The sequence below is a fragment of the Palaemon carinicauda genome, chromosome 1 (genome assembly GCF_036898095.1).
Source record: "Palaemon carinicauda isolate YSFRI2023 chromosome 1, ASM3689809v2, whole genome shotgun sequence".
NCBI lineage: Eukaryota > Metazoa > Arthropoda > Malacostraca > Decapoda > Palaemonidae > Palaemon > Palaemon carinicauda.
In genome coordinates this window covers 236,366,390-236,381,561 of record NC_090725.1, presented here as the reverse complement: position 1 = coordinate 236,381,561, position 15,172 = coordinate 236,366,390, and the positions used below count along the sequence as shown (strand labels likewise).

At 38.4% G+C, this 15,172-nt stretch overlaps 1 protein-coding gene across 2 annotated transcripts in view; it reads left to right on the top strand.

The window, feature by feature from the left end:
• LOC137654454 (KICSTOR complex protein kaptin-like) overlaps positions 1 to 15,172 on the top strand; it is a 270,757-nt gene that overhangs the window by 165,936 nt on the left and 89,649 nt on the right. For both annotated transcript variants that reach the window (XM_068388099.1, XM_068388089.1), the window contains 2 exons: positions 8,200 to 8,369; positions 11,314 to 11,407. In XM_068388099.1, the coding sequence (XP_068244200.1) occupies positions 8,200 to 8,369; positions 11,314 to 11,407 (264 nt within the window). The remainder of the gene's footprint in view (positions 1 to 8,199; positions 8,370 to 11,313; positions 11,408 to 15,172) is intronic.

Sequence of the window (15,172 nt, the reverse complement as noted above, 5' to 3'; positions counted from 1 at the left end):
TTATGGTGGTTGGAAAGAAAAATAGCCCAAGAAACCTGGGTGATATTCAAATAAACATAAATAATAACTCTGCCCCGATATATAGTAAAGTTTGCGACCTAGTAGTATCTCTAGACTGTAACGTGCCTTTCAGTGCCCAAATAGATAATGTAGTAAATACTGCTGGCTATCATCTTAAACACTTTTCTTTTATAAAAAAGTATCAGGAATAACAATCTGTAAAGAAACGTGATAAACTGTGTTATTACTAGAATTGATTACTGTAACTCCATCTACTATAACGTACCAAAAGTGCAACTAAAGAAATTACAAAACATAATAAATAGAGTAGTAAGACTGGTAAAAGGTGTCCCACCCCAAGAAAGGATCACTCCTATACTCATTGATTTATGCTGACTGCCTATTAAAGCAAGAATTGAGTTTTGAATATGTACAATAATGCATCATGTTATCAGAACTGGACATCCCAAATATCTAAGAGAACTGCTACATATTGTTCAGCCAACAATTGTATTGACACAAGAATAGTTACATATGGTTTCAAATTATTGGAACCTAGATACCAGTATATGTCTACTGTAGGCTCTAGAGTAACGGTTCCCAACTTTTTTTCCGTCATTTCCCCCTGCACCCAATTCAACCATCCAGATTTCCCCCTTCATGTGTATGAGAGAAAGAACAGTTAAAAAACACAGACTATTTACTCATTTGTTTTTCAAATGCACTATCACAGCTAACGTTGAATTGTATTAAATAACATACTAAGACTAACACAGCATTTTAGTGTGACTTCTGGCATTGTTTGCTGTTCACGCATCCTTCAATGTCTGGGGAAATTATGGAGAGCGCACATCGAAGATCCGCCTCCACCTCCAACTTGTTGCGTACCTTTGTTCTGTGGTGTACCAGTGCTGAAAATCCTGTCTCACACAGGTAGGTGGAAGAAAACTGGACCAATATCCGCAGAGCTTTGGTTGTGAGAAGCGGGTAAGTTCCTTGGACTTGGGTCCAAAACTCTTCCAGTTCCATATTCTGGTAGGCATCCTTTGCTACAGAGTCGTTTTTCAAGTCCAGGAACTTTTCCTGCCACGGTTCTGGCACATCGTCAATGTTCCTCTGAAATGGGTCTCTGATAAGCTTGTTCTCGTTGCTCTCGCTTGTGATCCCCAAGAACTAATACTTGAATTCTTCCTCCTAGCCTTCGAGGTGTCGTTTGATATCCTCGGCTATTGGATCAGGCAGACCATCCTCCATATCCTCCACACATTCGTTCAGAGCGAGGAATAAGGAAAAACTTCCACTCCCCGCTCTTTTCTTCCACAGTTCCAGTTTAGCCACGAAAGCTCTGATCTTGTCCGACTGAAAAAGAATGTTGGTCTCTTTGCCCTGCAGTTTCCTGTTGAGCTCATTCAATGCACTGAAAATAATGGACAAGTAAGACAGCCGCACACGGAAAAACTCACCCTCCAAAGCCTCCAGAAGTACAACATTCTCTTAGGCCAGAAGGAAGGCTATCACCTCATCAAACAATTCCAGGACTCGCTGCAACATGTTTCCCTTCGAGAGCCACTTCACCTTAGTATAAAATAGCAACGATTCGTGGTCGGCTTCCATGCCTTCACAGAGCCAATGCAACGGCTGAGTGTTCAGAGCGGAAACCTTGATTTTGATGACTTTGATGACAGACTCGAGATGCTGCTTGAAGTTCTTCGGCAGAGTTCTCGAAGCAAGTGCCTCTTTGTGGATCAGACAGTGTGTCGATTCCACTGCCGGATTCTTTTGCTTGACGAGCATGACAAACCCTGATCAAGAGCCAAGCATGGCTGGGGCACCATTCATACACACCCCAACCAGAGACTCCCAGCTGATGTTGCTGTCTTCGAAAAAGTCATTGATAAGGTCCATCACATCCTGAGATTTGGTCGTGGTCTGGAGAGGTTTGCAGAAGAGGAATTCTTCTGCAATTCCTTTTTCGGTGGTATAACAAACAAAGACCAACAGCTGGGACAGATTCGCAACATCTGTCGATTCGTCGAGTCGAATCGAAAAAAACTGTGACCCTCGAACCTTCTGAACAACTTGGTTCTTGATGCTCTCAGCCATATCATTGATCCGTGACCAAATGGTGTTGTTTGAAAGGGAAATCTGGGTCATTTTGTTGTGGGCAGCCTCACCAAGGACCAACTTTAGGCACTGCAGCATACAGGGCTTCACCAATGTTTCACCGATTGTGTGTGGTTTCTTCTCCCTCATAATCTTGTACTAGACTTCGTATGACGCTTTCATAATAGCGTCTGTTTGCTGACGAAACGTTCCAGTTGAGTCCAGTCTCGTCGTCTTCACATAATTTTGTTTCATCAGTTTGAAGTACAGTATTCACAATCCATGTTCTGTAGTTAGGGATGGCATCCTTGAAGGTGTTGCTTCAGCTGGAATGACTTCATGCTACCATCCCCCCCTGAACTTTGTGCAGATGACACATTGTGGCAGATGTTCCCAGTAATTCATAACGAACGTAAAACCGAAGTCTAGATACGCTTTTAATTATGTTCGTTTTTGACATGATCACTTGCAGACCTGAAGAGAACAAGAGAGATCATATTAAGTCTTGTAATAGTAAAGTGCAAACTAAGGAAAATAAAACTTAAGAATGAAAGCGGGTAAAGTTCAGGAAACGGGTACTCCTGAGAAGAAAAGAACCGAAGGCTATTACTGGAAATTATTTTCTAATTATTTTCTGATAACAGAATTTTAATTCCAGACTAGAATTTCCCCCCTGGAACACCCAAATTCCTCTCCCTTGGGGAGATTTCTCCCCGGTTGGGAACCATTGCTCTAGAGCATTTAAATATGCGGCCTGAGATTATGCAATAAGCTCACACTAGACATCCGAAAGACTAGATATTAAAGGCTTTCAAGAGGAAGCTGAAGACTTTCTTGTTCTCTAAGTGGTTCGATAGTGTGGATTTGACAATAAAGGAGCAATATGTGGTGTGAAATGCGGAATGCCTTGGAATGCGAATGATAAAATAACTGAAGGTCCTATGGAGAATAGGGTTCCCCCACAGTATAGAACCAGAAAGGGCCTGGATATCAATGTCGTTTTTTTTCCATTCATCAGCACGAGGCCTCTTAGGCTCAAACTCAGCTTCCTCTTCCAGAGACATCTCCTGAGGGACAACAACGTTGACCTTGAGAGCTGAAACAAGAATAAATTAACATTAGTGAAACAGTAAATGAATCATGTGTGCTTGTGTGTGCATGCGTGTGTACATGTGTGTGCATGTGTGTGCATGCATGTGTGCTTCTGTGTCCAAGCATGTGTGCTTGCGTGTGTGCATGCGTGTGCATGTGTGTATTTGTATGTCAGTGAGTATGCAAGTAAACAAATAAGTTTTAAAAAACCATTTAAAGAGCAACAAAATTTAATTGTAGAGGTGCACTTCCTCTGACCGCTTCCATATTTACTGCGGAACTGTATGGCATATTAACCGCTATTGAGAAAATAGCATTGGAGAAGGAGGGTAATTTTACAATTTTTAGTGATGCAAGGAGTGTCCTTCAAGCTATAGAAGTTTTTAATTCTAATAACCCTCTAGTTTTAAAGATTTTAGAATGGCTTTTTATTATTGGACGGAGAGGTATAACAGTTCACTTTTGTTGGGTTCCAGCACATGTAGGTGTGTGTGGGAATGAGAAGGCAGATTTACTGGCTAAGAATGCTGCATCCGAGTTGCTGCCAAGAAGGTATCCCATTCCCTGTAATGATTTCTTACCTGACATCAAGAAATTGGTTTGCAATAAATGGCAACAGCAATGGGATAGCCTAGATGGGAATAAAATGCGAGAGGTAACAAATGTTATATCTCCTTGGAGGTATAATATGATGCCCCGAAAATGGGAGACGTCTCTTTGTCGTCTCCGTATTGGTCACACTCGGTTGACACATGAGTTTCTGCTGAAGGGCCAACACCAACCGTATTGTGACAACTGTTTAGTACCTCTAACAGTAAGGCATTTGTTGACCGAATGCCCCAATTATAACAACTTGCGGAATAGATATTTGTTTGAGGCTCGAGGTGAGGGTGGCAGGTTCATCCTTGCCAAGATTCTTGGAAATGATGTGTCCTACCATGCAAGTGTCATTTTTAGATTTCTTTCAGAAGCAGGTCTTCTGAAAAATATTTAACTTTTATGACATTCAATTTTTATGATTTTAATTGAATACTCTTTAATTTTTTATTTTATCTCATTTTTTATTTTTGTATACATAAATTAAATGTTACCGGCGTCAATGACCTTAGATGTCAGGATGCCTGAAAACTTTAAATCATTCATTCATTCATTATAACAACAAGACTTTTTTAAAAAAAAATTTTAAACAAATTCTCTCTCTCTCTCTCTCTCTCTCTCTCTCTCTCTCTCTCTCTCTCATATACTAACCTCTTGAGGTAGGAGGGTCAAAGGCATCCTCCTGAGTAAGGCCTTTGTCAGGAACATAGGTAGGGTGGTCGTCATCACTGTCAACATCCAAAGGGCTCACATCAACATTACTTCCTTCAGCATAATCAGGGGCTACCCATGGTGTACGATCCTGAGTCTCCAATTCAGCATTGCGATGCCCGTAAAACATACGGCTGTGAAACTGCAAAAACAAAAATTTTTTTAAAATTCTCTCTCTCTCTCTCTCTCTCTCTCTCTCTCTCTCTCTCTCTCTCTCTCTCTCTCAGAGGATGTTTCATACTAACCTCTTGAGGTAGGAAGGTCAAAGGCATCCTCCTGGGTAAGGCCTTCATCAGGAACGTAGGTAGGGTCGTCGTCATCACTGTCAATGTCCAAAGGGCTCGCATCAACATCACTTCCTTCAGCATAGTCAGAGGCTACCCACGGTGTATGATCCTGAGTCTACAATGCAGCATTTTGATGCCCATAAAACATACGGCTGTGAAACTGCAAAAACAAAAAAAATAATTTAAATTCATGTAATGAAAAAAATGCAACTTTGCCTAAAAAAAATAATTCAATCCCTTGTAAGGTAATAATTTATATGCACATGAACCTAACATCTCTAAATCCTCACTATTATTTCTAGAAATAATGTTAAAGATATTCACAAATGTCTAAAACAAGTACTAAGAAAAATTTGTTAGGTGTGGTATTCTATTGGCTGGTTTAACTGTTACGGTCCAAAATGTCCCATGTGGGATGAGCGTGGTTCGTCTAAACTCGACCGAAGTATCCCGCATATGATCTATACTATTTTCATTAGTCACTACGACATTTCAGTAACACTAAAGCACTTCAAATCCACATCAAAAGGTAAGCATATCTCTAGGCTTCACTATTTCACAGTCATTGTGTACTTACCCCCTGATTACAAAGGTTGGGGGGGGCGAATCTGTGGAGGTCGCTGCGACAGGTCTTGATGCCTTTCCAGTCAAAGCATGACTGAGGTGTCTTTTGAATGCCCTACAGTCTTGATGAGAGGGACAGGTGGCTTGTGACTGGCTGATTCGAAGAGTAGAGTGGTGTAGCTATGAGTTGCCAAAGAGTCAATTTCATACAAGCATAAATTGTTCACCACAAATACCACAAAGTAGCTGTTTTAAAGATCCCGCTTGGGATATTTGTTCGTTAAAGGGTCAAGGGCAGATATTACCCGGTTGTATTCTAGTATGAATGTGTGCATGACTGGCCTTTAAGTCTTTATAATCCCCTCTCTTGGGGATCGAGCAAGCCGAGGAACTCTGCAAGTTGACCTTCTCTGACTACAGGTGGGTTTCATTGTCCCTTGTGTAACCTAACCTAATATATGCATGTATATTTGGTACGTCCTTTGATCTCCCAGCGAGGTAGAAGTTGGGTAACGTCCAGATAAGAGGAGCTTAGCTCCAAGTGAAACCTCACCTAGTCACATTGCTTAGTTTCACACCTCACAATTTCTCAGGCCGGTATCTCTCATTGGGAGTTAGTGAAGTGATAGTGTGCGCTCTTCCACAGCTCGTGCGAAGCACAAGAGTCGCGCCCAGGGTCAGGGACCAGCCATTAGGTCTTGGTCTCCCACCCACCTAAATGTGAGTCTCCAATGATCTCTAATACAGGGTCTTTAGAATTGGAGTTTAATGAAAGATTGAGAAAAGCAAATCAGACAATGGCTAGGTTAAATAAAATTTGGAAAACAAATCACCTGAAATTACACACAAAAATCACTCTATATATCAATTTAATGAGATCAGTGTTACTGTATGAACATGAGTCGTGGTATGACGAAGCAATATTCAAGAGATTTAGTAGATTTGAGAACAAAAGCCCTCAGAAGAATATTGTGAGTTAAATGGCAGGGCAAGATAAGAAATGAAACTTTTAGAGAGATTACTCGAGTGCCATATGTAGATGAAATCATGGTAAGGAGCAGATGGAGATGGTTTGGGTATGCTCTTTGCACTCCCCAAGAGAGATTAGTTCACCAGTCTTTCAACAGGGCTCCTCAAGGCACTAGAAGAGTTGGAAGACCCAGAACTACATGGCTGAGGACTATGAAGTGTGAAGTAGGAAATGATGAATGGAGAAGTATTGATTTAAAAGCTCAAGATAGAGACGAATGGCAAAATCTAAGAGGCCCTTTGCGTCAATAGGCATGGAAGGAGATGATGATGATGATGAGTTAACCCTTTGGGTGAAGAAGAATTGTTTGGTAATCTCAGTTTTGTTAGGTGTATGAGGACAAACGAGAATCTATAGAGAATAGGCCAGACTATTCGGTGTATGTGTAGGCAAAGGGAAAGTGAACCGTAACCAGAGAGAAGGATCCAATGAAGTACAGTACTGTCTAGCCAGTCAAAAGACCTCAAAACTCTCTAGCAGTAGTATCTCGATGGGTGGCTGGTGCCCTGCCCAACCTACTACCTACAAGGCATTGCTGTAAAGTTCCCGAGAATGTACAAACAACGTACACGCAAACAACAAGTAAATAAACGCACATGCGTCAATAGGCATGGAAGGAGATGATGATGATGATGATGATGAGTCAACCCCTTAGGTGAAGAAGAATTGTTTGGTAATCTCAATGTTGTCAGGTGTATGAGGACAGAGGAGAATCTATAAAGAATAGGCTAGACTATTCGGTATATGTGTAGGCAAATGGAAAGTGAACTGTAACCAGAGAGAAGGATCTAATGAAGTACAGTATTGTCTGGCCAGTCAAAGGACCTCAAAACTTTCTAGCGGTAATATCTCAATGGGTGGCTGGTGCCCTGGCCAACCTACTACCTACAATGCATTGCTATAAAGTTCCTGAGAATGTACAAACAACGTGCACATAAGCAAGTAAACAAACGCACGTGCGTCACACCTCTCAGATGTCTTTGGAGTTACTGGCTCCAATATTGGTCTTCTCATAGTTCCTATCATCTCACAATACATTCCATCACTGCCAAACGTACAAGATTTCGAAACATAATGGAAGAAATTGTTGTATATATGCAGGAATAAATACGCAAAGATGATCCTGTCAAACTGAGTCATGCAGACGACGCAGTTAGGATGACGTCATCATTTAAAGACTGTTTTATCTTCATTATTTGTAAAAATAATTGACTGAAACTTCTGGAGAGCATATACGATATGTTTCTGCATACGTAGAAACAATAACTTGATTTTCGATTTTTTCAAGTTGTTACAGATTTATTATCCACCATAGCAGACAGTCCCCTTAAGCTGAAGAAGAGGTCCTCCTTTTCTCAAGTAGCCTAATAATGCCTGCTGGGCCTTACTTTTAAGCTATGCTGTAATATATTTCATTTTGCGTGCTAGTATTTCCTTTGTGCCTTGTTTTGTATTTTAATTATTTTTAGTACTAAGTTTTGGAAATCTTTCCTTTCTCTCTTTTCCTATAGTACTTATATACTGTAGTATGTTATCTTTCAAGAGAATTATTGTCAAAGTTTCATATTTTTTTAATATTATTTCTAGTGATTTTGGGAATTGGATTGTTCATTCCATTGAAATTTCCATTAGTATCAATATTACTTTTATTGTCAAGCTCTTCCAAATAAAAACTTGTTGTAAACTAAAACTCTCATCATTTTTCATGTTGGCAATGATGCATTTTCTTATTTGCAATGTTTTTGAAGATTGTTTGAAAATATATTTAAACAATATTTTTTTCAAGGGAATTTAACTGTTCTTGTTTTGTTGCAGGAGGATAACTGGTACAAGTGGTGAGAATGGCAAAGTTCACATATTTCTAGTCAAATTGGAATCAACTCCTACAATTGAAGCAACTAGAGTTATGGAGTGGGATTATCCTTCGCCATCTGTGAAGATATATAACCAAACTGCCAGTGTTGCTGTGCCAGAAATCCTTGAGGGTATGGTTTTAAATAAATTAAAATGTATTTTATGTATTGAAAATAAAATGAGAGCAATTTCAAAGAATTGTTTAGTGGTACACTATATCAGAATTTATTTGTTTTTATAAAAATGCAAAAGTAGAATTAATTTTCTAATATAAATTGAAAACTTAAAATCCCATTCTGTTTTATATGGAATAAACCTCTTCAAACCTTAGCTAAGGAAGAAGAAAAAATCTTAGTTGTGTAAATTATGCACATGCATAGAAAGTCCGAGCTACCAAAACAGCCCATTCTGTGTGTCTTAACCCATTAGAAACTGAAAAGTAGGGCAGCAAAGAAAGTTTTCAAGTCATGGGTTTTCATTCAATAAGTTATTTTACTTTTTATATTTACAGAAAACTAAATTTGCCTTTTAAATTCAAACCTTACGGTAGAAGGCTAAATTCCAGTTTATGTGGATGTGGTTTGAATTTCCAAATCTCTTGACTGGAAAATTGAAGTACTATACCTGGCTTTGACTGAGTACCCCCTGTAAATAGCTCACATAATCTAATATTAGTCCATCATACTCGATGATTATATTTAAGTTCCTCATTAGGTGGTGAATGTAGTATGATTAGTTCTCAGATGTGGTGCTACTGCTCCTGCTTTGTGTGTACAATGGTTTGGCTTATCAGTCTAATCATTGATTTGCAATGTGCTACATGATCCTACTCCAGGACAGTGAATCCAGATTTTCTTTGGTCCTAGGGCACCAGACCTTGGACCAGTAATGCCTAAGGGAACAGATAATTCTGGGTCAGTATTTCTGACTGACGCTCATGTATATCGAGGGTAGACAGTCGTAGGGGGATAATGGGGATCTGTCCTCAGTCATTGGGTAGCACTTAGGTGTTCCACAAGGACCTGGGCAATCCTGGAGTACCCCATACTCAAGCAAGTTACCTCAGAAGTGTCTCTGTCACTTCGGGCCTTTCCTAGACTCTGGTAGAACCTCCCATAACTTCCTGGAAAAAACTGGAGCATGCATCTCTTTGGAATTACTTTACCTGTTTCTTACAGGCAGTTGGGCGGCAGAAGAAGGAAAGAAGAGGGTTACGTGTTGCAGCCTTCACCCTGGTGTTTTCCTCTCATCCAAGTGTATGGGGATGCTTGTCATGCCTTTGGTAAACAAGCTGAGCCTTGGATATTGTGAGTCCTTTCCTTTGGGACGAGTGCTTACTACCCTCTTCAGCCCCTTCTCTCTTTGTTGATAGAGTACTCATCCCTTTTTGTCAACATCCCAAGAACTCTGGCCTTCTGGATAGAGGTAGGAGGGATGTTGAAGTGAATCACTCAAAGAATTCCATCAGATGAAGACTTCTTGCATTCAGTGGATCTGAAAGACACTTACTTTTAGTACCTGTACGTCAGTCCATAGTTAGTACGGTATTCCCTCAGCTATCGCTGATAATTGGTTCCAGGCCACCCCATTATAGGTAAAAATCCGATAAACATCCTATTTATCTTATTATTTACGTATATTTTAAACCTTTATAAATCTCTCCCATACTAATATTAAACCACCTTCTATCTGTATTATCTTTTCCTACACTCTTTATATTGTATTAATATTTTCTTTATGCACAGTACATACAGTAAAAAATATATAAGTGGAAGAAACTTGTAGTCGGCTGTGGGATGAAGGTTGGGTTGTATATGCACCAGACCATCTTCTTTGCCTTTATTCTACAGGAGTACTCACAAGCCCCTTGATGCCTGTGTGCTTGATCTTATGGTGGGTGCTCAATTAGTGGTTTACTTACCTAGAATCTTGTGTATGGTAATGTATGAAGGTAATTCTGGAATGGAGGCACAATGACTTGCCATTTTTCTCCATTCTTTCTGTCCCTATCTTGGGGATGAAGTGGTCAAAGCGTTACTTGCTGGGTCTGACGTGATGCTGATGAATTGCAATTCTGAGCTCCATTCTTTTGAACCTAAAGAAGTTTTCAGGAGGATGAAGATGGTGGAATATATATAAACCCTTTGGTCATCTTATGCCGAATATATATAAACCCTTTGGTCATCTTATGCCAAGTAATTATTCTGGACTGCCTTCCCATTTGGGGGAAAGGAATCCCTGCTTTGACCATGCACCAATCTTCTTGGACAGGACAGGCCCGATCAGCCTATTCATCCCAATGACAGACAGATAGGAGGTTGCTGGAGTCATCTCCTTCACTTCCATACGGGACAAGGTAGATTGACATTTCCAGGGAAGAAAAAGAACCTACTAGTATGATTCTAGGGGACTGCCAACCCACCAAACATTGAGTCTCCTTATTCGTATAGGAACAAATCAAATTTTTGAAGTAATTTGTACTTTTCCCTGCCGTACAACCTAAGTCCTTTAGATTATACTTTCCTTCTCAATCACCCCTTTCAATCCTGAGCCGGAAGGTCAAAAGTGAAGAGACTTGGACAAATAGGGGGCAGGGTTTCTAATCCTTGCTCCCACCTGTTGCTTAACTGCTCTTTAAATGATTCAGCGGCTTTCCAGCTTCACACCGAAATCATACTCCCTACATAAAGGAATTGGGTACAGTATGTATAGGTAAGAAAAATACAAATTAATTTAAAAAAATATTTCATATTTACAGCTTATGTTGAAAATGTATGTATAGATAGAAAAAAATACAGATGAGAAAATTTGTGATATTTACAGCTTATGTAAAAGAAAAAGATGGTGTAATGGGTTTGTATAGCTAGGAAAAATACAAATTACTTTGAAAATTTGTGATATTTACAGCTGATGTTAAAAAAAAAAGATGGTGCAACTTGTTTGCAGAGCTAGGAAAAGCACAAATTACTGAAAAAAAAGTTATATGTACAGCTTAATTTGGAAAAAGAAATGGTGCAACTGGTTTGTATAGCTAGGAAAAATACAAATGACTTAAAGAATTTGTAATATTTACAGCTTATGTTAAAGAAAAAGATGGTGCAACTGATGACCGAGAAATATCTCCTTTCATTGCTGTAGGAAATAGTCTTGAGTCCTGCTTTGTCTACAGGTACAGTATAAGGATATTTTATGGTATTTTACTCATGTATTTATTGAAGCATGGTTAATGTAATTTTACTTTTCAGGAATATAATTCTTTATCAGAGTTTTGAATTGATTTTTCATACATCATTATTATTTTTATTTAAATTTAAGTAAAACACAATAAATTCAGTTTGATAAATTGGAATAAACCTTACTGACAATAATTGAAAATAAATGATGAATATTTATTGTAAGTACTTTTTCACAATTATGTAGTCATGGGTGACTTAAATGCTAGAGTGGGCGCTGGAGAGGTAGAAGGTGTCATTGGGAAGTATGGCGTACCAGGTGAAAATGAGTGGTGAGAGACTGGTAGGTATGTGTGTTGAGCAAGAGATGGTGATAAGTTCTAGCTTTTTCAAAAAGAAAGATAAAAACAAATATCCATGAGTAAGAGTGGCAAATGGAAGAGTGGTAGAAAGGGTGTTAATGGATTATGTGTTGATAACTAAAAGAATGTTTGGAAGATTGAAAGACGTGTACATGTTTAGGGGTATGGCTAACGATATGTCTGATCATTTTTTGGTGAAAGGAAAATTAGTTGTAGCAAAAGAGTTGGGGAATAGAGTAATAATAATAATAATAATTCTTTATTTCCAATATTTACATTGGGTATTCATAAAATATAAGGCTACAATTAGTAGAGTCATCTTACAAATAGTTCAAATATTTGTTATTTTAGACATACAAAAGTTGTTTTAAGAATCAACAAATTGGCTAAAACTTTGTAATTGAAATAATTCATCAGTAATAAAAGAATATCATGGAATCAGAAAGTATTTACATAGAATATAGTGAGTAAAAATTACTTTTGCCGAATATTGAAATACATTGTCATAGACCACATAAGTTGTGTTAAAAACAAGTCATGTACAAATCGTATTAAAATAACACACAGTAATCAAATATGCATACTAGATTATAAGGAAATCTTAATTTGTAAATAAAAGCCATCTTATCCATAAATATCATCTAAAACTAATTCCAACATCTATAGAAGTACAGTAGTGCCTTCAAAAGCACTTTTAATAAGGCAATTAAGCATAACATTCTTACATTAATCGGGACCATTTAAAATTAGTTTCTTTAAGTTTACATTAAAAGCAGCGAGAGAGGATTTTTGTTTAATTGTGCCAGGTACTTTATTGTATAATGCTGGGCCTCGAACTCTAAACTGGCGGGAGCCTATCTCTGTTTTCGCCCTTTCTACATATAGATTTTCCTGCTGTCGAGTAGAAACCCCATTAACTGCGTGTACTGTTGGAAAATCGTATAACCATTCAGGAGTTATTTTACGTATTGTTTTGAATACCAAATTACAGACATCTATGGTATATTTGTCTTTTATCTTTAACCATTCTAATTTTTTGAGGTAAGGGGATATGTGGTCATGTTTTTTTACATTACCAACAGCCACTCGGGCGGCAAAGTTTTGAAGTTTTTGAACCCTTTTCATTTGTGTAGAGCCAGTTACTCCCCAAATTCTTAAACAGTAGTTGATTATACTCATAGCCAGCGACTGAACAACTATTTTACGCGTAGAGGAATCAAATGAGTCTTTTACTCTATTTAAATAAATTAAAGTGCCCATCACTTTCTTATAAATTTCATCTATATGCGTTTCAAACGTCATATATCTGTCAAAATAAACCCCTAGATTTTTTACAGCTTTCATGGGTTTAATCTTATTTCCATTAAAATCTATTTGTACATTATCTCCAATTTCTGATATATATTGTCGGGAACCTATAAAAATGAATTGTGTTTTTTTCTCATTAAGAAGCAAACCATTAGTTAAGAAGTAGTATTTGGCCTTCTTTAGTATGTATTCTGCCCTATGAATTAGTTCGTCTATTTCATTTACATTTCCTTCAATTAAGATCTGGGTGTCGTCGGCATATTGGAGGACAAAACAGCCGGGTAGTGATTTGACCAGATCATTGACATAAATTGCAAAGAGTATTGGGCCAAGAATAGAGCCCTGGGGCACACCAAACTCTACAGTTTTTTGGGACGACACAGTTTGCCCCATTCTAACTGACTGGGATCTGTTATGTAGGTAATTCATAAACCAAAGTGGATCTATACTTAGTGATGTACATTTATCAAATAATATGTTATGGTTCACGCTATCGAAGGCTTTTGAGAGGTCAAGTAAAAGGAGTAGTGAGACTTTCTTATTATCCATGTTATTATAAATCTTATCTGATACTTTTAATAGAGCCGTTTCAGTTGATAATTTTGGCCTAAAGCCGTGTTGACTTTGTGAGATTAGACCATTTGTCTCTAAAAAATCAGTTAATTGAATAGCAATTATTTTTTCCAGAACTTTTGACAATACCGGTAGCAAAGATATAGGACGATAATTGGAGACGTTTTCCATATCACCACTCTTAAAAACAGGAATTACGTGGGGATTTTTCCATAAGTCCGGATACTGTTTAGTGGCTATGGATGTGTTAATTATAACTGTAAGGTAAAAGGCGGATGTAAAAGGGAGCTAGTGAGGGTTGAAGAGCTAATAAAACCGAGGGTAAAAAGTAAATATCAAGAAAGGTTGAAAATGGCATATGACAAAGTGAAAGTAAGAGAAACTGGTGATTTAGAGGAGTGGAAATTAGTAAAAGAAAATTTTGTTGGGATTGCAGGTGATGTGTGTGGCAAGAAGTTTGTTGGAGGCAGCATGAGGAAGGGCAATGAATGGTGGAATGAAGGAGTGAAGGTAAAAGTGGAAGAGAAAAAGAGGGCATTTGAAGAATGGCTGCAGAGTAATAGTGTAGAGAAGTATGAAAGATATAGAGAGAAAAATGTGGAAGTAAAGCGCAATGTAAGTGAGGCAAAGAGGCCAGCTGACCTGAGGTGGGGTCAGGGATTGGGTCATTCATATGAAGAGAATAAGAAGTGAAGAGAATAAGAAGTGAAGAGAATAAGAAGAAGTTTTGGAAAGAAGTGGAGAGAGTAAGGAAGGCTGGTTCAAGAATTGAAGAGACAGTGAAAGATGGAAATGGAAGGTTGTTAAAAGGAGAGGAGGCAAGGAAAAGGTGGGCGGAATATTTTGAAAGTTTACTGAATGTTGAGGATAATAGGGAGGCAGATATAATTGCTGTTGCAGGTGTTGAGGTACCGGTGATGGGTGATGAGAATGAGAGAGAGATTACAAGAGAGGAAGTGAGGAGAGCACTAGATGGAACGAGAGTAGGAAAAGCATCTGGTATGGATGGTGTGAGAGCTGAGATGTTGAAGGAAGAGGGTGTGACTGTACTTGAATCGTTGGTGAGATTGTTTAATATGTGTTTTGTGTTGTCAATGGTACCAGTAGATTGGGTTTGCGCATGTATTGTACCACTATATAAGGGTAAGGGAGATGTGCATGAGTGTTTTAATTCAAGGGGTATTAGTTTGTTGAGTGTGGTTGTAAAAGTGTATGGTAGAGTACTGATCAATAAGATTAAGCATAAAACAGAGAATGCAATCTTAGAAGTACAGGGTGGTTTTAGAAGTGGTAGGGGTTGTATGAATCAGATTTTTACAGTTAGGAAGATATGCGAGAAATATTTAGCAAAAGGTAAGGAGGTGTATGTTGCGTTTATGGATCTGGAGAAAGCGTATGATAGAGTTGATAGGGAAGCAATGTGGAATGTGATGAGGTTATATGGAGTTGGTGGAAGGTTGTTGCAAGCAGTGAAAAGTTTTTACAAAGGTAGTAAAGTATGTGTTAGGATAGGAAATG